This window comes from Vulpes lagopus, chromosome 9, assembly GCF_018345385.1.
Source record: "Vulpes lagopus strain Blue_001 chromosome 9, ASM1834538v1, whole genome shotgun sequence".
NCBI classification, from domain to species: Eukaryota; Metazoa; Chordata; class Mammalia; order Carnivora; family Canidae; genus Vulpes; species Vulpes lagopus.
Genome location: NC_054832.1, coordinates 48666397 through 48688050, shown reverse-complemented (window position 1 = coordinate 48688050; position 21654 = coordinate 48666397). Strand labels below are relative to the sequence as shown.

The following is a 21654-nucleotide window of genomic DNA, read 5'->3' as shown; positions in this document are numbered from 1 at the left end:
CACCCTGGAGTTTCTCTGTGTACAAAGGCCTGCAGAGTGACTGCGGATGGGGACGGGTCCCTGAGCTCCCCTGCCCTCCTCTGCGTGCCAACCCCAAAAGGATGATCTCTGCAGTGAACACCGTGCGCTTGGTCCGAGACCCTGTTGGCACAGGGCCCTCCGGTGGGAGAGGCCGCCGAGGCCGCCCCTGCGGGCCCCCGGGCGCGGCGACCCGGTCCCTGGGCGCCGGGGCGCGTGGCCCTGCTTGCTCCTCCTTCCCGCAGAAAAACGCGTTTCCAGGCAACGGCGGGCGGCGGCGTCACTTCCTGCCATTTAAACGGGTGCCCACCCCTCGCGGCCCCTTCTCTCGCGTGCGCTGCCCCTCCCCTCGGTCGCGGACTCGGTCCACGCTCCCCGGGGTCGGGGAGGGGCGAGGCCCGTGGGCGCCGCGCGCACCTGCTGGCGGGACCCGCGCGACCCTCGCTCCGGCGGCGGCGGCGGCGGCGGCCTCGGCACAGCGGCCCGGCAGGTGGCGGCGCGCGGGGCCGCGATGGCGGCGGCGGAGCCCGCGGGCTCGGGCCAGCAGGCGCCGCCGGGCCAGGGCCAGGGCCAGCGGCCGCAGCCCCCGTCCCCGCAGGCGCAGCCCCCGCCGCCGCCGCCGCCGCCTCCGCTCGCGGGCGGCAGCAGCAGGCACGAGAAGAGCCTGGGGCTCCTCACCACCAAGTTCGTGTCGCTGCTGCAGGAGGCCAAGGACGGCGTCCTGGATCTCAAAGCGGTGAGCGCGGGGGGCGGGGACCGGCGGGCACCGGCGGGGACCGGCGGCCATGCGGCGGGCCGGGGCTGGGGGGCAGGGCCGGGGGCCGCGGGGGCCCGACCGACGCGCAACCCATGCGGCCCCGCGCCGCGCCCGCCTCTCCACAAAGGGCCCCGGACCCGGAGCGCGCCGCGTGGCTCGGGGCGCGGGACCTGGGGGGGAGCGGGGCGCCGGACCCGGGGGTGGCGGCGGGACCCGGGGGGCGGGGGAGCGGGACCCCAGGGGAGCTCGGAGCGCAGGACCCTGGGGGGCAAGGGGGGGCGCAGGACCCGAGGGGCGGGGGAGCGGGACCCTGGGGGTGGGGGAGCGGGACCCGGGGGGCGGGGGGGGGCAGGACTCAGGGAGCTCGGGGAGCGGGACCCCGGGGGACGGGGGAGCAGAACCGGGGGGCGGGGGGCGGGACCTGGGGGGCTCGGAGCGCAGGACCCTGGGGGGCGGGGGAGCGGGACCTGGGGGGCAGGGGGCGCAGGACTCAGGGAGCTCGGGGAGCGGGACCCCGGGGGACGGGGGAGCAGAACCGGGGGCGGGACCTGGGGGGCTCGGGGCGTAGGACCCGGGGGGCGGGGAGCGGGACCCTGGGGGTGGGGGAGCGGGACCCGGGGGGCGGGGGGGGCAGGACTCAGGGAGCTCGGGGAGCGGGACCCGGGGGACGGGGGAGCAGAACCGGGGGGCGGGGGGCGGGACCTGGGGGGCTCGGAGCGCAGGACCCTGGGGGGCGGGGGAGCGGGACCTGGGGGGCGGGGGGCGCAGGACTCAGGGAGCTCGGGGAGCAGGACTCGGGGGAGCGGGGAGCGGGACCCGGGGGGCTCGGGAGCAGGACTCAGGGGGCAGGGGGTGCAGCACCTGGGCGGCCGTGGGGGCGCAGGACCGGGGGCCGCGGGGAGCGGGACCCGGGGGGACTCGGGGCGGGGGAGGAGGACCTGGAGGGGCGGGGGGCGCAGGACCCGGGAGTAGCAGGACCCCGGGGGGCGTGGGGCTTAGGACCCGGGGGGCTCGGGGGGGGGCTTGGGACCCGGGGGGCAGGCGCAGGACCTCGCGTGGCTCAGGGCGCAGGACCCCCTAGACCTCGGGGGCGCAGGCCCCCGGGGGGCTGGGGGGCGGCCTTGCAGCTGGGCGCCCACCTGTGGCGGCGGAGCAGGGGGCACCGGGCGCTCGCTCGGCCTGGGGGTGGTTGTGCTGTTGGGAATCGATGGTCCTGATGGCCTCTTCTAGTCGAGCCCGTGTCCCCGTTGTTCGAAACAGAACGAAACAAAACAAAACAAAACACGATTTTGCCCCCACTCTGGGAATGAAAGAAGAAAAGAAGTGAACTTTCCATAATCGTTCCTCGTTGAACTACTAATAGCCATCTAAAAAAAAAAAAAAATTCCCACGTCCCTGTGCACTCCCATTTCATCATCTTGATGACTGGGAGGGGTATTGGATATTTTCCCCTTTAATTTGGTATCTGATGCAGAATTCTAGAAGTGAGATGTGCCGCCACACGGGAAGGGGATGGTTTAGGACTTTCATTCCAGGAGGTGGAAGCGCTCGGGAAACTCTCCTGTGCCCTGAGAACGGGTCCCTCATCTTTTTTACTATGGCTTTTCAAACAATAACGTGCATCAGAAGCTGTTGGGTTAAACAAAATGACTTAACCGTTTCCAGGCAGGATTTGGAAGGATTCCACAATGCGGAGGAACAGAATGTGATTACATGAATTAAAATTCAACCAGTGCACCAAGTTTAAGTAAAGACCAAAGCTTTAAAAACAAATACAAATTACTAACAAGTCATTAATCACCGTAGACCTACCCTCCTAGGCATTTCCCCATACCTGAGGTCTGATTTTACACCATTGATTGGTCCCAGCACCCCCGGGGAGTTGCCAGTGGGGCCACCTTACTTGGCGTTGAAAGTGTGACCCAGATCATCATTAAGGTTGTGCCAAGAGCAAGGGAAAGAGCATTTGAGCAGGAGAGCATTCTGTAGTAATCCCTCAAGGTGGCGAGGACCACTGGGGTCCCCGGGAAGGTTTCTACTGCAGGCCCTCCTCTGGAGTGTAGCCCAGGGGTGAGGTTTGTCTTTGAATGCCCTTTCCTTACCCTGAGCACAGTAGGTGTTCATTAAGTGATTGTTGGATTGAATTACCCTAATTGGAATGAGGCATAATGTGTGCATTTTGCATTTTGGGAAATAGTTTCTACTATATTCTTTTTTATTCCTGGAATTTCCCCCAACTCTGGAAATTCCTTGTGCTTTCCACAGCCTTTTCCTTGCTTCCTCCCTGGAAGTGCTTTATAGCATATATAGCATTTAGATTGTCAAGAACTAAAAAGGATTCGGTTTAAAGAGTTTCAAAGGAAGTCATGAGGCCATCACAGAAAGCCAGAGATGTCACAAAACATGACTTGCGAACTGCTATTCAAAATCTAGACAGTGAGTTGTATCCTGAATTTACCGTGTAAACGTACTGTGGTTTCAGAATTGGGAATCATGGAAGTTTGGGGTTTCCCAGATAGAACCAAACTCAGGGTTTAGCTTTGAGGGCTTCTTTCTCAACTCACCTGGGAATAGAATGGAACTTTGCATTACTTGCCTTTAAATTCTTTGACTCCGTCCTGTTTCATCTAAGGCTATATAGTTGTTCTCCAGAAGTCACAGAGAAAGTGAGTAGGAAGTGGACTTTAATTCATCCTGAAATTTTTCTTAGTTTCAGAGTTTTCTGCAGTACCATTATGTCTCTTTATATTAATGATTTTTTACTCCTAAAGAGCACTTTGAGTATCATTGTACGTATTTCATCTATTTACATATATTTTTCATTTATTTGCATGTATGTGTAAAATCTTATGTAGGTAAAAATGTTACAAGGAAATCTTTCCAATGATGTTTTTTATTGTGAACCTTGACATATACTACTGAAAAGTAAGAACATAATGCTATATCTCGGTGATGCGTTTCTTCTTCAAAATATACCTAATCGAGGACATAGCTTAATAAAGCAGATAAATTCTAATAAAGCTGTTCGAGTATAATTTAACAGTTAGGGATTAGAAACACCTTGGAAGTGATTTGAGAAACTTATATAGAATCTCCCTCCCGCTCCCGCATCCACACCGTATGGTCTTATTTACAGATGTGGGGTTCAGTAGTTATATCTTTTGATTCCAGTGAGATGACACATTATCTCTGACTCCTCTCACTATCTGGTTTGCCAATTTATGCTGCTAATAACTAGCATTTGTTGAGAGTTTGTTCCAGACTTTTTACACATATTAACTAATTTTATGCTCTTAACAACTTGGAAATTGGGGCCTAACATCCCTGTTTCACAGATGAGAAAACTGGTACATTAAGTAACTTGCCCAGTGTCACTCAGTAGAAAGTGACAGAGTAGGATTTGAAAGTAGACCATTTTTCTATTGTTTATGCTGTACTGCCTTTTACTATTCCTTAAAAAAAACCCAAAAAACAAAAAACAAACTTCTCTCATTTAAGTTTTTTCATCTATGTAAGAACAAGCAATATTTCCTCTAAAGAAAAACATGTGATTATTTTTATCCCTCTATTCATCACAGAAGCGCAAAGTATTGAGGTCCTACTTTCTTTTTAAAAAGATTCTGTTTATTTATTGGAGAGGGAGAGAGAGAATCCCAAGCAGATTCCACAGTAAGCACACCAACTTGGGGCTCAATCTCATAACCCTGTGCTCATGACCTGAGCTGAAATTGAGAGCTGGAAGCCCAACCGACTGAGCCACGCAGGCGCCCTGAGTTCCTCCTTTAAAAATGAGGATATCTTGGGAATCTGGGTGGCTCAGTGGTTGAGCTCCTGCCTTCAGCCCAGGGCGTGATCCTGGGGTCCTGGGATCGAGTCCCACACTGAGCTCCCTGCGTGGAGCCTGCTTCTCCCTCTGCCTGTGTCTCTGCCTCTCTCTCTGTGTCTCTCATGAAAAAACAAATAAAATCTTTTTTAAAAATGAGGATATTGATAGCAAATTCTACATTATTTCACAAATTAAACTATGGTTCTACTTTTCCAGAAGTAAGAATTTAAAGAACTGTTAAGATAGTCACAACTATCTATATATTGTTTTGGAAATTCCTATTAAATATAATTTCTGAGTTTCTATATTTTATTTATTTGTCATTTTGGTGCCACTTTGAACTTTTTAAAAGCATGATTAAGCTTGTATTATAATTGTTGATGTTACAAATTGCCTGCATGATACTTAGGTTAAAATGATAAAGTACTTTTTTTTTTAAGGTTTTATTTATTTATTAATGAGACACACACACACACACACACACACACACACACACACACAGAGGCAGAGACACAGGCAGAGGGAGAAGCAGGCTCCATGCAGGGAGCCCAACGTGGGACTTGATTCTGGGCTCAAGGCGGCGCTAAACCACTGAGCCACCCGGGCTGCCCTGATAAAGGAGTTATGATGTTCCTTATCTCACAGGTCCCTGATTCCTAATCATTTATAATTAGCTAATTAATACATGTCCTTGAATAAATAAGTACTTTAAGGCCTTAGTTTGTGACATAAAGCAAAGGATTTGTGTCACAAGATAAAGATAGGATTAGCCTAAGGAAAGATATTTGATTCAGACAGCCAGAACTTTAGCACGTGCTTAAAAATTCTGAGGACAATTTCACTTCTGAGTGTATACCCCAAAGAGAAAAGAGAGTCATAAATAGATAATTATATATCCGATGTTCATAGTAGCATTATTCCCAATAACCAAAAGGTAGAAAGAAGCATTACAAGTTTCTATCGACAGATGAATAAATAAAATGTGATATGGATATACAATGGAAGATTATTCAGCCTTAAAAAGAAAGGAAATTTTCACACAGGCTACAACATAGATGAACCTCGAAGACGTTATGCTGCTTACAAAAAATAGCAATTCTACTTACATGAAGTAACTAGAGTGCGCAAGTTCACAGAGACAAAATAGAAGAGTAATAGCCAGGGACTATGGGGAAGGGGAGAGTGGGGAGTTGTTTAATGGGTCAACACGTAATGGACTGGACTGTGTCCCCTCAAAATCCATGGGTACCTCAGAATGTGACTATATTTGGAGATAGGGCCTTTAAAGAGATGATGAAGATAAAATGAAGTCATTGGGATAGGCACTAATCTAATCAGACTGGTGTCCTTAGAGGGAAGAAGGGGAATTTAGACACACAGACGCACGCCAGGATGCATGCCTCCAGAGAAAAGCCCGTGTGAGGACACAAGGAAAAGGTGACCATCTGCAAGTCAAGGAGAGAGGCTTCACAAGAAACCAAACTTGCCAACACCTCGATCTTGGAATCTCAGCCTCCAAAACTGTAAGAAAATAAATTTCTGCTGGTTTAAGCCGCCCAGTCTGTGGTCTTTTGTTATGGCAGCTACTAATACTAAACTAATACTACGGATATAGAATTTGCTAGATGAGAAGTGTTGTAGCGTCAGCGTGCAACATTGGTTGCACGTCCGTGTGAATGTGCTTAAAACTACTGAACTGTACACTTAAAAATGGTTAAGATGGTAAATTTTATGTCCTGTGTATTTTACCTAAGTTAAAGAAACATAAAACAGCAACACAAGCTACTACGACATACCTATTCGAATGGCAAAAGAACACAAAACACTAGCAATACTGAATGCTGGTGAGAACGTGGAGCAACAGAAACTCTCATTCATTACTGCTGGGAATGTTAGAATGGAACAGCCACCTTGGAAGACTGGCAGTTTCTAAAAAACTGAGCATATTCTTGCCATATGATTCAGCAATCACACTACTTGGTATTTACGCCAATGAGTTGGAAACTTGTCCACTTGTACATGAATATGTGTAGGAACTTCACTTACAATTGCCAAAGCTTGGAAGCAACCAAGACGTTCTTTGGTAGCTGAGGGGATAAATAAACTGGCACATTCAGACAGTGGAATGCTTAAAAAAAAAAAAAAGCCAGTGAGCCATGGAGGAATTAAAAATGTATATTACTAAGTGAGAGAAGCTGATATGAAAAGGCTACCTACTGGGATCCCTGGGTGGCTCAGCGGTTTGGCGCCTGCCTTGGGCCCAGGGCATGATCCTGGAGACCCGGGATCGAGTCCCACATCGGGCTTCCTGCATGGAGCCTGCTTCTCCCTCCGCCTGTGTCTCTGCCTCTCTCTCTCTGTGTCTCCCATGAATAAATAAATAAAATCTTAAAAAAAAAAAAAAGAAAGAAAGAAAAGGCTACCTACTGTATAATTCTGACTATATAACGTTCTGGAAGAGGCAAAAGTATGGAGGCAGTAAAAGATCAGTGGTCGCCAGAAGTGAGAGGGCGCGGAGAATTTCTAGTGCAGTGAAGCAAACTATTGTGTTTGACACTGTAATAGTGGATACATGTCATTACACATTTATTAACACCCATAGAGTGTACAACAACACTGAGCATGAGCCCTACTGGAAACTATGGACTTTGAGTGATAATAACCTGTCAGGGTAGGTTCATCAACTTTAACCAATGTCCCATCCTGGTGAGGGATGTTGATAGTGGGGGTGGCTATGCACGTGTGGCAGCAGGGGTACATGGGAACTCTACTTCCTGCTCACTTTTGCCGTGAACCTAAAACGGCTCTAAAAAATAAAATTATTAAATATGCATGTAGATAGCTGATCTGGTTATATCTGTTCTGGTGTCTAATTATTAAACATCAATACAAGATGCTTAGCTTAATGGAAAAAATTCTCAGGAGACTAAGGCTCTACAACACTAATAAAAATTATTACTGGTAGCTAGTACTAAATAATTGACCAGGGACACCTGGGTGGCTCAGTGGTTAAGCGCATCTGCCTTCGGCTCAGGGCATCAGGTCCCGCATCAGGTTCCCTGATGGGGCCTGCTTCTCCCTCTGCCTGTGTCTCTGCTTCTCTCTGTGTCTCATGAATAAATAAATAAAATATTTTTAAAAAATAAAAAATAAATAATTGGCCAGACACTTTACTTGTATGAGCTCATTTCATCCTTGCAACAAAAGTATAAGGGACAGATTATATCTTCACTTTGATGATAGGAAAGTGAGGTTTAAGGAGGTTAAGTGATAGTCACTATCCACAGTATTCAAGCCCCACATTGGGCATAGAGCTTATTTTTTAAAAAGGAAAAGTTTTAGGGGTGCCTGGCTGGCTCTGTCAGTGGAGCATGTGACTCTTGATCTCAGGGTTGTGAGTTCCAGCCCCACATCGGGTGCAGAGATTACCTAAGACAATATCCACAGTAAGTGCTATGTAAGTCCAGGTGCTCTGAACCACAGTGCTAAGCATGTAAGTAAAGGTAGCAGTTAACAGATAAGACCTGCTTTAAACTGCTATCTCATTTAAAGGGGGGGGGGGGGGCGTAAAACAGCTTAACAAGTCCGTGAAAAGAACAAAAAGTAACATCATGAAAGTATAAGACACAAAATCAAATGAGTAATATTTGAAACCTGTTCCTATATGTGAATGTATTCAGATCCTTTTTCTTTTTAATAGTTGTTTTATTTTATTATGTATTTATTTATTTAGAGAGAGAGTGCCAGTGGGTGGGGAGGAGGGGCAGAGGGAGAGGGAGAGCATCCCAAGCAGGCCCCCGTGCCCAGCTCAGAGCTTGACGCAGGGCTTGATCTCACGACCCTGACACCATGACCTGAGCCAAAATCAGTCAGACACTTAACTGACGGAACTAACCAGGCGCCTCTTTAATAAAGCTGTTTAGATGAAAAAGAATTCAGGCATCTGTTGTTTACAAGAAGCTCTCCAACAAAAGGCCCAAAAAGTTTATATGGTATGTATCAGGCAAAAAGAACGAGAAAAGAAGTTAGGAATGAAAGTAATAATTTTCAGAGAAAGTTTACTTTAATATCAATAGTACTAAATGGTATAAATGGGTGTTTTTAAGGATAATATCACCTCCCAAGGATGAATTACAGAAGTCAAGTACTTTTATTAGCGGACGAAAGTAATGAAATGTTTGAATAGGGTTGCCTGTTGGTATGGATCATGTATATTTGGGTGTGTGAAATGTGTTTCTTTAATAGAATGCTGTTTCTTTAATAAATATTTTTATTAATACATTGTTTTTTAGATTTTGCCAGTTAAAACTGAATTTTCCCAATTATTCTCTCTTTATATATATTTTTTTCTCTCTTTATATATTAAACTCAATATATTTGTGAAAGGGTTTTTTTTTCGGATTCACTTTTTTTTTTAATATTTTACTTATTTATTCATGAGAGACAGAGAGAGAGAGAGAGAGAGAGAGGCAGAGACCCAAGCAGAGGGAGAAGCAGGCTCCATGCAGGGAGCCTGATGTGGGACTTGATCCAGCATCCCTGGATCATGCCCTGGGCCAAAGGCAGGCGCTCAACCGCTGAGCCACCCAGGTGTCCCTCTGATTCACTTTTTTAAACTTAAAGTATGAGTATGGAGTTGACCTATAAATAGAAAGCTAGGAAATAGATTAATAGCATCTGGAATAAAAATTACCCAGTATGCCATCACCCAAAGAGAACCACTATCTTCAATTTTTAGTATTGCTTCAATTTGTTACACCTTTTTATAGCTGAGATCAAACTTTTATCTTTCCAAGTTATAAATATAATTTGGGATGGCCTCACAATTGACATCCATCACATCAGGCAGAATTAACCTTTCTTATAGATAGGTGTAGCAGTTGTTTCTAGTTTTTTCCCATCTCGTTCAACAAATAACTTGCCTCAGTCCCTTCCTTTAGTAGATTGCAGCTTACAGTTGGAGCTGGAAGTCCGGGAAGCAGGCAGTTGCATACTTCTTATGCTCTTACGGGCGGGTATGGAAGCCCCTCCTAAGCCTTGGAGATCCCTGACGTGAGAGCCATCGAGGCAGGGAACAGCTGGGAGCCAAGCTGGGCAAGTCAGATGGCATTGCTCTGTAAAAATTGTACATTTTAAGACTCTGTTGCTCCTTTACCTAGAAAAGCATCCAAACACCCACTAGACCTTGCCTCCTCTGACAAGGTCCAGGCCCACTGTCCTAGTAGGCCCACAGTCCTAGCATGCTCCTGGTCCTAGCATGCTCACTGTTGTAGCAGGCTCACATGCGCTCTCCTCTCTGCCTTCAGGCTGTTGCACAGGCTTTTCCTTCTGCCTGGAGCACATTGCTACACAAATACACAGTCATGTGGCCATTTCCCTAAACGCTCTGGTCTCAGTTTAAATATTTTCTCATTTTGGATGTTGTAGTAGGTGGAATAATCACCCCCGCCCCACCAATTGGTGTCTTGAGTTGCAGAGGATTCCAGACTTTGTGGTATCTGTTGGGTTTAGCAACAGATGTCCAGAAAACATTTTTTGGCATTTAGGCATTTTGAATTATTTCTACTTCTCATAATCTGCACTAAAGAATTACCAGGTCAAAGGATAATAAGCTTTTTTAAGGCCTTTGATGAACATTGCCTAATCGCTTTACAAAAAGCTACTACTTTACCCTCCACTAGCAGCATGCAATCATGACCAGCCACCTTAGCACATCAGAGTAGCCTAGCCTAGTGGTTAAACACGCACCCTGGGTCTGTATCCTGATTTTACCATGTTCTGTGGACTTGAGCAAGTTCCCAAGGCTCACTTTCTCTTGCAGAAGTGCAAACAGTAATATCTACCTCATGTAGTTAGTATAGGAGCTGCTAAAAGTGAGTTTAAAGCATGAAAACGGTGCTCGGTACAAGTAAGTGTTGAACCAGAACCAGTGTTCATTAGACAATAGGTAGAAAAGGAAGGATGGATACTGGGTATTCAGGTGTTTTCATATTTTGCGAATTCGAATGGTGATAAATAATATTTTTTGTTGACTTTTTAAAAAATTAATGTATTTATTCATGAGAGACACACACAGAGAGAGAGAGGCAGAGACACAGGCAGAGGGAGAAGCAGGCTCCATGCAGGGAGCCCGATGCAGGACTTGATCCTGGGACCCCGGGATCACGCTCAACCACTGAGCCACCCTGGCGTCCCTCTCTGTACGTACACCAAAATGGTCATGTTCTATGTGCAGTGGTTCAGTGGTCTTGACAAATGCTTATATCTGTAACCACCACTGCCAGATGGAAACCCTCACCATTACCGCCAACAGTTGCAGTTCTCAGGCCTCCTTCCAGCCGCTCCTCAGCCTCACCTTCAGCCCTAAGTAACCGACCTCTCTGCTGTTCTTTTGGATTAAAATGGTCTTTGTAGGTCTTTTCATGTCAGTGAACTGAGTGTGTACTCGGTGTTTAGCTTCTCTCTCACTCAGTATGGCGTTTGGGGGATTCACCTGCATTGTTGCATGTAGCAGTAGTCATTCCTTTGTCTCATTTTATAGCTACACTGCACTTCGCCTATCCGTTCGCCTGCTACTTCCAACCTGGGGCTGTTATGACAGGGTACAAGTCTTTGTGTAGATATATTTTTTCCTTGTTTTAGTTTGCATTCATTTGATTATTCCTTGCATAACTCCTTAAAAGTTTGAAAACTTTTTTTTTTTTTTTAAATTTTTATGATAGTCACACACAGAGAGAGAGAGAGAGGCAGAGACACAGGCAGAGGGAGAAGCAGGCTCCATGCACCGGGAGCCCGACGTGGGATTCGATCCCGGGTCTCCAGGATCGCGCCCTGGGCCAAAGGCAGGCGCTAAACTGCTGCGCACTCAGGGATCCCTGAAAACTTTTTCAAGAATGTTAACAATTTTCTTGGTGTGATTTCATTTTTTGTCCATTTATTTTTTATTATTTATTTTTATTTTTTAAAGATTTTATTTATTTATTCTTGAAAGACACAGAGAGAGAGAGAGGCAGAGACACAGGTAGAGGGAGAAGCAGGCTCCACTCAGGGAGCCCGATGTGGGACTCGATCCTGGGACTCCAGGATCAGGCCCTGGGCCGAAGGTGTCGCTAAACCGCTGAGCCACCTGAGCTGCCCTTGTCCATGTTTTAATTTGTGTTCTTCCTGCTTATCTGAGTTTTAATTGTTGAGATAGTCAAACCATTTTTCGTTTTTATTTATTCTATAGAGTCAACATTTAGAAGTAGCCAGTGATGGAAATTTATGACATTTTGATGTATATACATGTGTATGAGTGTGTGTGTATGTGTGTGTGTTTGTGTGTGTTTAAGATAGAGATTCCTCAGTAAGTTTGAAGGATTTTAATCAGTTTTCGGAATAAGCTGTTGGTCACGGTCATGAAGAAAGCTAACACGAAAGTTGTATGTAATTCAGTCAGAATTGATCTTCACTATAATCCCTTGAGTTTTTTTTTTAGATTTATTTAAAAGTCCACGTCTGACTCAAATATTCTTCTTGAATATGACAAATTCAAGCATCCTGAAACCATTGTTTATCCTATAGGTAATGAATAAGATTTTGTCCCTGGCTGAGTTTTCTGATTAACTGAGAATTTGTATCAATTAATAACATTCTTTTTTTTTTTTTTAAAGATTTTATTTATTTATTCATAGAGACACAGAGAGAGAATGAGAGGCAGAGACACAGGCAGAGGGAGAAGCAGGCTCCATGCAGCCTGACATGGGACTCCATCCAGGGTCTCCAGGACCACGCCCCAGGCTGTAGGTGGCACTAAACCGCTGTGCCACCGGGGCTGCCCCTCTTTTTCTTTTCTTTTTTTTTTTTTAAAGTATTTGTTGTTATAAGTCAGTAAGATTTTTTTTAGATTAATTTTCTTTTTTAGATTTGTTTATTTGAGAGAGAGAGAGAGAGCACACAGAGGAAGAGAGGGAGAAGAAGCAGACTCTGCTGAGGAGCCCAACATAGGGCTGGATCCCAGTTCCCCGGGATCACAACCCGAGCCAAAGGCAAATGCTTAACCAACTGAGCCACCCAGGCTCCCCGCCTCGAGGCTTTTCTATGTTGGATTGCCATTTTCTCCAGTGGCCTCAGCTTTGTCTGCTTTGTGATTTTTTGTCCTTTCTGTAGTTTCTCTCTCATCCCTTGACTGCTCTGAGGTGCCTCCCTACTGTCCCAGATGGCACTTCCAGTACTCCTGTGGACAATGAAATTAAATAAGCCCAACTGTTAGGAATCCTATAAAAGAAGGACTAAGTAGAATCCACGTGGAGTGAATGTTTTCAGTAGTGAAATACAACATTTTATATCTATTTTTTGCTCTTCAGAATCCTTTTTTCCTACTTCATTGCACTTGACTGCCTTCCAAAGTGTTAAAGTTAGTGAGTTAGTGAGGGAGGTAAGGGTGTTCCATTTTGTTCCATGATAGACCTTTCTAAGAACAAAATTTTCTTATTACTTTAGGGGAGAAATTGGATCAATAATAGTAATAATAGCTAACACAACCGTCATGCCTACCATGTGCCAGGCACTCTTCTAAGTGTTTCACATATGCTCCTTTAGTCCTCACAGTAACAACATCTTAACAGGCATACAGATCAGGAAATTGAGGCACAGTGAGGCTAAGTAACTTACCCAGGATCATAAAGTTAGAAAGTCAGGCCTATCCCAGAACCCGTGCCTCTCACTTCTGTGCCTGCCACCAGTAGGATGATCTAAAATGTGCAGAGGTAAATCAAAGAGGTAAAATAGCAGATGCACACTTAATTTTGCTCGTTTTAAAAAGTACTTCTACGAAGAGAATTTCCAAAGCAGTCGAAGACTTAGACAAGCAATCCAGAGTTTGCAATCCACAGGTACCAGAGTTTCAGCAGGTTTTTCCTACTTAAATAGATAGTTGACCAAATATCTTTTTCTTTGGTGATTTGGGTAAAATAATAAAACAAGTTTCTTTATAAAAGCTTATGCAGAGCTTGTTAAAAGGTTATACTAAGACAGGAATCCGAAGTATAACATAAGGAATATAGTTATACATACTTCAGGAATATAGTTATACATATAATAATATGTAACAACTTCGTGTGGTGACAGGTGGCAGCTAGGTTTAACACGGTGATGACAATGTATATGAATGTTGAATCACTAGGTCGTACACTGGAAACTAGTAAGTTATTGTATGTCAACTATACTGCAATAAAAACAATTTAAAAAGAAAACTTAGAACAAATTTAAAGCATGTGCATTTCAAAAACATTGGTACATATATAACAGTGTCGTATTTACGGATAACAGGGGTAGCAAAAGCTCTGTGGATTGCTTTAGGAGGAATTCCTTTGGGGCAGGACACTGAGTAGGAATTAAAATACTATGTGCTTAGTGCTGCTTCTTGAGGGAGCGCCTTTGCATCCGGAAAGTAAGTTCTTTATATTTTTGGTATTTAATTTCCTTATTGATTTAATGTCTCCTGCAGACCCATTGAAAACCCATGGCAACCGCTTCCTGGCAACTTTCCTTAAGTAATCTCTTTTTTTTCAACCCCTTACAACACTTTATCTCTACAGTACCGGACTGTTTCCATTTTTTATACCTCACTCTCTAACACCAGGTGTTACCCACAGCCTTAGGTATGTATATAATTCTTTTGTTACAAGTACCAGCGGTGCTTAAACTGCTTATTCAGTGCAATGTTCTTAGCGTGGGAATTTTGACGGCACACCACACTTCTTTAAAATCTTGAAACCCTAGAGCCCATTTGAAAAGGTTTTGCCACGAATTTATTTCATGAATTTATAATTAATGTCAAATGGCATTTGATTATCCATTAGCTTGATGAGTCTCTATCCTATAAAATCAGGAGAATGGTACCTACTTTACCAAAGGGTGTGAGCATTAAATCAGATAGCATCTTTGGAAGATCCTATTACAGTTATCCCATTACTGGCTTATAAAGGGTTCTTCTTAACTGTGACTTGAAATCAGACATTTGACATGGTAATTCCCTTTAACAGTATTCAAAATTAGCTAATAATCAGTCCAAACTTTATTGTAAGGCAGAGCAACAGAAAATACCACGTGGTGCTGTCGAAAGTGAGTTCACTCAGTTTTTTAAAATTTTAAGAAATATTTTATGGGTACTCTGCATGCGTCAGTTGGATTCTCTTCACCTTATTCTCAGCATCCTATCCTCTCCTGTGCACATGCGTATATAACTAATTGATTTTCGGGAGTGCTTCCATGGCACATTTTTTACTTTTGGATTCCGGCCCCACTTACTGAAGTGTTTCCGAAGCACGGTAGCTAAAACATTGAATACACATGGATCGACAGTTACTGCCTGGAAGAGAGTAAAGTACCTGATTTGCAGATGCAGAACCTGAAAGACGGGATGTTTCCCATAGTTATTGTTTGCATATTAGCGCTTTTGAATGCAATACATCAGGCTCCATCAGAAGAACATTGTTGAACAAATGAGCTGCAACTAATCTTAACTCAAATAAATCTACCACATAATCTCTCTCCCTCCTCCAGAGTTAACATTGGGTCTTAGTTAAAGTGAGGGAGTGGGTCCAGGAAATTCTTAAGGCCCTTTTAGCCCTTACATGCGACCTCTCTTGGTTCTCCTGATTTATCCTGCCCACCTCTACAAAGCATCACAGGCTTTAAGTTTGTCCCACATATAGAAGCCACCTTGTTCGCAGTATTTGTAGGAACGGATTTAATATTTGGAGGGGAGATGTATTTCTTTCAGAGGGTGGTTTATTCCCCTCCTTCCCCACCCCCCCAACCCCGCCCTCAAGTTGAGTTGATTTGGTACAAATAGAGGCTTCCTTAATGTCTTCTAGGTCAAATCTATAATAGCAAATGTAATTTTTAAAAGTAAATTCGATACATGCACATGTGCGTCTAATTCAATAATTCTGTGGCAACATGGGATGAGGATGTACCCATTTTGCTGTCTGCCTGCCCCTTGTCAGTACCCAGGTTGACCCTCAGGCCTGGGGAAGAGTGCACATTGATGCTCATGGGTCTCAGTTTAAATTCACAACCACGTCAGGAGGACTAGTACTGGGTCCAGCATTTCTTCTACGCTGCTTACTCTCTTACTCTCCTAGAGGAATATTTCAACTTTCTTCTATCTTCTAAACCATTAAGCATCCTCTCCCGTCCACACCCCCCTCTCACCAGCCTCCACTTAGGAGAAAATAGAAAGCAACCAGAAGGAAATGTCTAGCCCGTCCCCCTACCTTGCTCACTATCCAACCTCTATCTGCACCGGCCACTTGGCTGGACTGCAGTTATTAAAATGCTTGTTATTATATTTATAGGCTAATCCTCAGCTCATCTGATTCACATTCCCCCTTGCCCACCTACAGCTGGCCCTTGTCTCTCCTGCATGGTTAATTATCCCTCTTCCCTCGTCACTGGACAGTTCTTATCAGCGTAACTTACCGGCTGAATTAGCTCCCATCTTTAAAGGAGACGAGAAAGGAAGGGGAAAAAACTTCCTGGAGGGACCCCACAACTCCTGACACCTACTGCCCCATTCTTCTGTTCCTCTTTGCCTCAGAACTCTTCAGAAGAGTTGTCTGTGGCCACTTTCCTTCCACTCTTTGTTGGAATCTCTCCATTAAGGCTTTGACTCCATTACTCTGCCAAGAAAGCTCTGACCAAGGTCACCAGTGACCTTGCCAAAGTCATATCTGTGATCAGGTCTCACTGCTCATCTGACTCACCCTGACACGGTACTTGACCTGGTCACTCTTACACTCTTCCCTTGGCATCCAAGACCCCACTCTGTATTTCTCTTTCTTCAGTGGCAGGTCGCTCCTCGCTTCCCAGATCTTTTTTTTTTTTTTTTTAAAGATTTCATTTATTTACTCATGAGAGATACACAGAGAGAGAGGCAGAGACACAGGCAGAGGGAGAAGCAGGCTCCATGCAAGGGAGCCTGATGTGGGACTCGATCCCAGGACTCCAGGATCACACCCTGGGCTGAAGGGAGGAGCTAAATCCTTGAGCCACCCAGGGGTTCCTCTCGCTTCCCAGATCTTAAACACTGGAGCACCCTGAGGTCAGCCCTTGGACATCTCTTTCTATGGTCACCTCCTTAGGTGAATCCAGTAGGTTCTATCCTGGGACCTAAAATGTCCATATACTAATGATTACTGAAGTTGTATCTCTAGCTTGGACTTCTCTGCTAATCACACACTCTCGTCTCTGGTGGTCTTCTGAACATCTCCCCTTGGAGGTCAAATTATACAAAGCCAAGTTCCTGATTTTTGGTGCCTCAAACCTGTTCTTCTACAGTCTTCCTCATCTCCAGTGGCTCATGTCAAAAACTGTGGGAATGACTCTTGACTGCTCTGGATCTGCTGCTTGCTATAGCTTCAAAATCTATCCTGAACCTCCCCATTTCTCACAACCTCCAGAGCTACCCCTTCTCCCAAGCCACTACCATCTCTTGAATGGATTATTGTCATTGCCTTCTCACTAGCCTCTTTTTTTCCCTACCCAGAGCAGCAGGAAAGAACCTTTTAAAGCATGGCATCAAATCAGCATGTGCTTTAAAAGCCTTCCGGTGGCTTTCCATTTCACTGGGAATAAGACCTGAAGTCTTCACAGTGGCTTGCAAGACCGCAGTGATCCGGCCCCTTGATATCCAGTGTTAATCATCTATCTGTCTCTCACTTTCCTACTCTCCCTCCCTCCTGCTCCTTTCCTTTTTTCCCCTTTTCTCTCATTGTTCTCCCTCTCCCTCACTGTTCTGGCCATAATGGCTTGCCTGTCTTTCCTTGAGGGAAGTAAGCATATTCCCACTTCAGAGCCTTTGCACTTGCTGCTTCCTGTCACAGGTTCTCAAGGGTCCCTGTCTCCTTTCAATTCAAATGCCACCTTATTCAGGGAGCTCTAAAATTCTGTTAAATATAGCCCCTACATGCATTCCTCCTAATTAATTGCATATTGTTAACTCCTTTCCCCTTTCTGAGGGCAGGGACTTTTGTTCTGTTATTACTCTATCCAAGACATGGAACAAGCCTGGCACATCATAGGTGGAAATGAATGAAGGTGGTGGTGGTGGTGATTTCATTGTATGATTCTATTGAGTATGATGTCTTGAATTACTTCATAAAACTTTAATAATTCACACAACTTTTTCCAAACACTACATAAAACGTGATAGGTCCGTATATATACACACAAACTCTAAATCTCATCCACGATCCCCTGCTTCAACCTGTATTTTGATGATGAGGCTGTTACTTTCCAGCATTGAAGTATTCATTATGCAGCAGACGTTGTGCTATTATCTAGTTTAATCTTCACAATTCAGATAGGTTACATTTTACAAAGAAGAAAATGAGGCCTAATGCGTTTGAGGCCAGCTGAAGATAGGAAGTCACCAGTTGCTGTGACTGGATCTCTGTGTGCCTAACTCCAGAACCTAATGTCGAAAGAATGACGGGGCTGCTGAAATAAAAGCTTCCTGGAGATCCTTTTTAAGTGATATGTTCTGTACGTGCTGGTCGTTCATGTGTTTATATGCTTAAGTAGAAAAGTATTTAGTTTGGGAAATAAAGGACAAAAATTTGTAATTGTTAGTTAATAATGAATTAATAATAAACTAGATAGATTATAGACTTTAAAAAATTTGGAGCTAAAAGTGAGCTCTGATGGCTCTGTGCCTGGTGACCTTGGATAGCTCTTGCAGTCTGGTTCTTACAAACATGTCCTAATACCCCAACCGGTGAGCCGTTGCTATGGGTGTGAAGGCTTTTGTGAGTGAGTACACGGATAATGTAGAGCTGGCTTTGAAGTGCCCTGGGTTACTTCTCAAGAGGGCCTTTTCAGAGGAAAGTGAGAGATGAATCCTCAACTTCAGATTTTTACAGTTTGACTTTGCAGGAGATTATTGCTCTTTAGGGACACAGCCTTAAACTCAAGGAACTTTGTGAAGGTCGATAAAACAGGAAGGAAATGGTTAAGTGCAAGGGAAGAGGAGATCAATGAGACCATGTCTAGTCCTACTTTCGATTTTCTGGTTTCCTAGAAGAGATGGGATCAAATTAGTCAGACTTTGGGGCTCAGAGCCTCGGTTTCTGGTTCTTCATTCTTTCTGCCACATGTTATTTATTCTCTCGGGCCACTGATTGAAGCATGAGTCCCCTTCCTGAAGACCTGAATGATTTTTTTTTTAAGATTTTATTTATTTATTCACGAGAGACACAGAAAGAGAGAGGCAGAGACATAGGCAGAGGGAGAAGCAGGCTCTTCGCAGGGAGCCTGATATGGGAATCGATCCCGGGACCCCAGGATCATGCCTTGACCAAAGGCAGATGCTCAACCTCTGAGCCCCCCAGGCGTCCCAAAGACATGAATGATTAATCAGACAGTGGTAGCTTGGCCTTTTGGTAGCACAATAAAGGGACTGATAGAATCGACATTAAATGCCTGTGAGTTGGTCACACCCGCTCCTGTAGAAAGAAGGTCCTGGATTTTTATGCGTGTGTGTGGCCTATGTTTTTAAAGAATTGAGAATGTAGTAATGCCTTGGGAGAGTGGTAACCCATTATATGAAGCTAAATTCTGTTCATTAATTTGGGTAACATGCTGAGCTTTGCCAGTAAGGACATAAATGTGTTTTTCATTACTACCATGACTCTTATTGTGTGACTCCACATTCAAGATAGGTTATTGTCTAACTCACCCTGAAAAAGAGCTGTAGGATAACCTCTTTTTTAAGGTTTTGTCTATTCCATTAGGCAGAATGAAGCTCCCAAGTATGAGTGGGAACCAGTTAGAGAAACAGTATGATATTCCTGCATTTTATTCGTATCATTAGATAGCATGAAATATTCTTCTTGACCTAACTTTTGTTGAGTCAAACTACCAAGCTTTTGTATTGTATCTTCTGGGACCATGACTTTGTGCCATAGATTCTGATTTCTTGTTGATTTTATGCTTTGTGTTGGGATGGCATGATTCACTCCTCCATTTTCACTGTGAATTTAAAAAATGTAGATAGTACATTTCAAGGTTCTACAAATGTACGTATAATATAGAATCCACCCCCCTGCCAAGTATCTAGACTTAATTATTTAACAGGTTGCTGAGATGTAGTTTTCCAAAGTTGCAAAAAACAAGGCTATTTTTAGACGAGACTGTTTATGAACAGAGAAATAAAATAGGAAGTGACACGGGTAGACAATTAGTAGCTCCTCCTTGAGATTAGTCCATAAGATGACATGAAGTATTCTTACTGTGTTCTTTTATTTTTGCGGGCTTCATGTCATGACCTTTCATATTTCATATATTTTTTCCCCACTCTAACATCTGCTGGCTTTTAAATGGAATAATTTCTTTGGTATTTGCCACGTTTCAGAGCTATTGTTCCCAAGCAACTGACCAGGTCAAATTTGGGATTGGGCTCTCATGCTGTCAACTTAATAATTAATCTTTTTTGGCTTTAAAATATGAATTGTCCTTTATTTCATTGTTCTTTGCCGCCCCCCCCCCCCTTTTAAAAAACAGGCTGCAGATACTCTGGCTGTGAGACAAAAGAGAAGAATTTATGATATCACCAATGTCTTGGAGGGAATTGACCTGATTGAAAAAAAGTCAAAAAACAGTATACAATGGAAGTAAGTCACAAACCAGCACCCTAGTCTAAAACCTTTATTTTTCTTCCTATGCTCTGTAAGATCTGACCTGTTTAGCTCTCCTAAATCCTCTCTCTTGGCCCCCTGCTTTCACCGGGCACCTACCTTGTCCTTCCCTGCATACTGCTCTGGGCCTCTGTATGTGTCACTCCTGTGTTGGCATGTTGCCTTGCTCTGTCCACTGTTGATTTACAGTCTGAACATTCACAACTTATTTTCTCCCTCAGGATGCTCATTTGGCACACACTGCATGCTGCTTTGTATTATTAATCCCTCTCTGCCTAAGTGTTTAGCTGCCCAGCTAACATAAACTCCTTAAGAACAGGAACTACATGCTATATGTAGGAATGTGTACCATATATATAGTAAGTTGATCGAAATGCATGTTGTCATTTGTTAACTGTTGTATGGTTGTATGTTTGAATGTAAAAAATCCTTTCTGTTCTGCAGATTTGTCCCCTTTGGCCTTAGTTTTGTGTTTTGTTTTGTTTTAAAGCCAGAATCTCACCAAAATATTAAAAGGTTGTAATTTATTTTACCAGCATCTCAGTCTACATCATGACACTTCCAGGTGTGACTGTTTAGCTCTGATACCCTTTTGGTGCCAGTCACTAGCCTGGCCTTTCAGAGGACAAGCACCATTCTAGGACATACTGAAAACTTTTTTTTTTGACTTTACAAAAATTTTCATTCTCTGTATGGCAAAAACATTGAGAATTTTGATAATCTGATTGTTCTTGCGGATACATTTTCTAAGCAAATATATTCAGAGGTACGATGTTTAAATTTTCTAAGGATTTTAATGCTTCATTTTTAGAAAATTACAAAGATTTTTGTTTTGAATAAATTACTAATTAAGTCAGTTTTTATTATTACTATAAAAAGTAAATGATGTTAACCTGGGCCTGATACTGGGAATACTAATTCTTGTATGTTTTTAAGAGGTGTAGGTGCTGGCTGTAATACTAAAGAAGTCATAGATAGATTAAGATATCTTAAAGCTGAAATTGAAGATCTAGAACTGAAGGAAAGAGAACTTGATCAGCAGAAGTTGTGGCTACAGCAAAGCATCAAAAATGTGATGGACGACTCCATTAATAATAGATATCCTTTTAAATAAGTTACACATATAGCTGTAGAATTTGTATTTATATATTTTCCAGTCTGAAGATCAGTTACTTTATTGTTTTTTAAAAAAGTTTTATAAGTGAATATATTTTAATTTTATATTCTAGTAATTTATACTAACATTTGAAAAGTTTTTACTTTTTAAAGTACATAATACATCTATTAACATTATTCTTGTGTTGCATTGAGAAAAAAAATTCATCTACTTTCAATCTATCATTGATAGGATGCAGTATGCTAGCTAAAGTGTG

The 21654-nt window shown here is 44.0% G+C and overlaps 1 protein-coding gene across 4 annotated transcripts in view; it reads left to right on the top strand.

Moving 5' to 3' along the window:
• Positions 1 to 323: 323 nt before the first annotated feature.
• E2F5 (E2F transcription factor 5) overlaps positions 324 to 21654 on the top strand; it is a 29660-nt gene continuing 8329 nt past the window's right edge. For all 4 annotated transcript variants that reach the window (XM_041769271.1, XM_041769270.1, XM_041769269.1 and 1 more), the window contains exons 1-3: positions 324 to 754; positions 20148 to 20257; positions 21218 to 21379. In XM_041769271.1, the coding sequence (XP_041625205.1) occupies positions 530 to 754; positions 20148 to 20257; positions 21218 to 21379 (497 nt within the window). In that variant the 5' untranslated portion in view covers positions 324 to 529. The remainder of the gene's footprint in view (positions 755 to 20147; positions 20258 to 21217; positions 21380 to 21654) is intronic.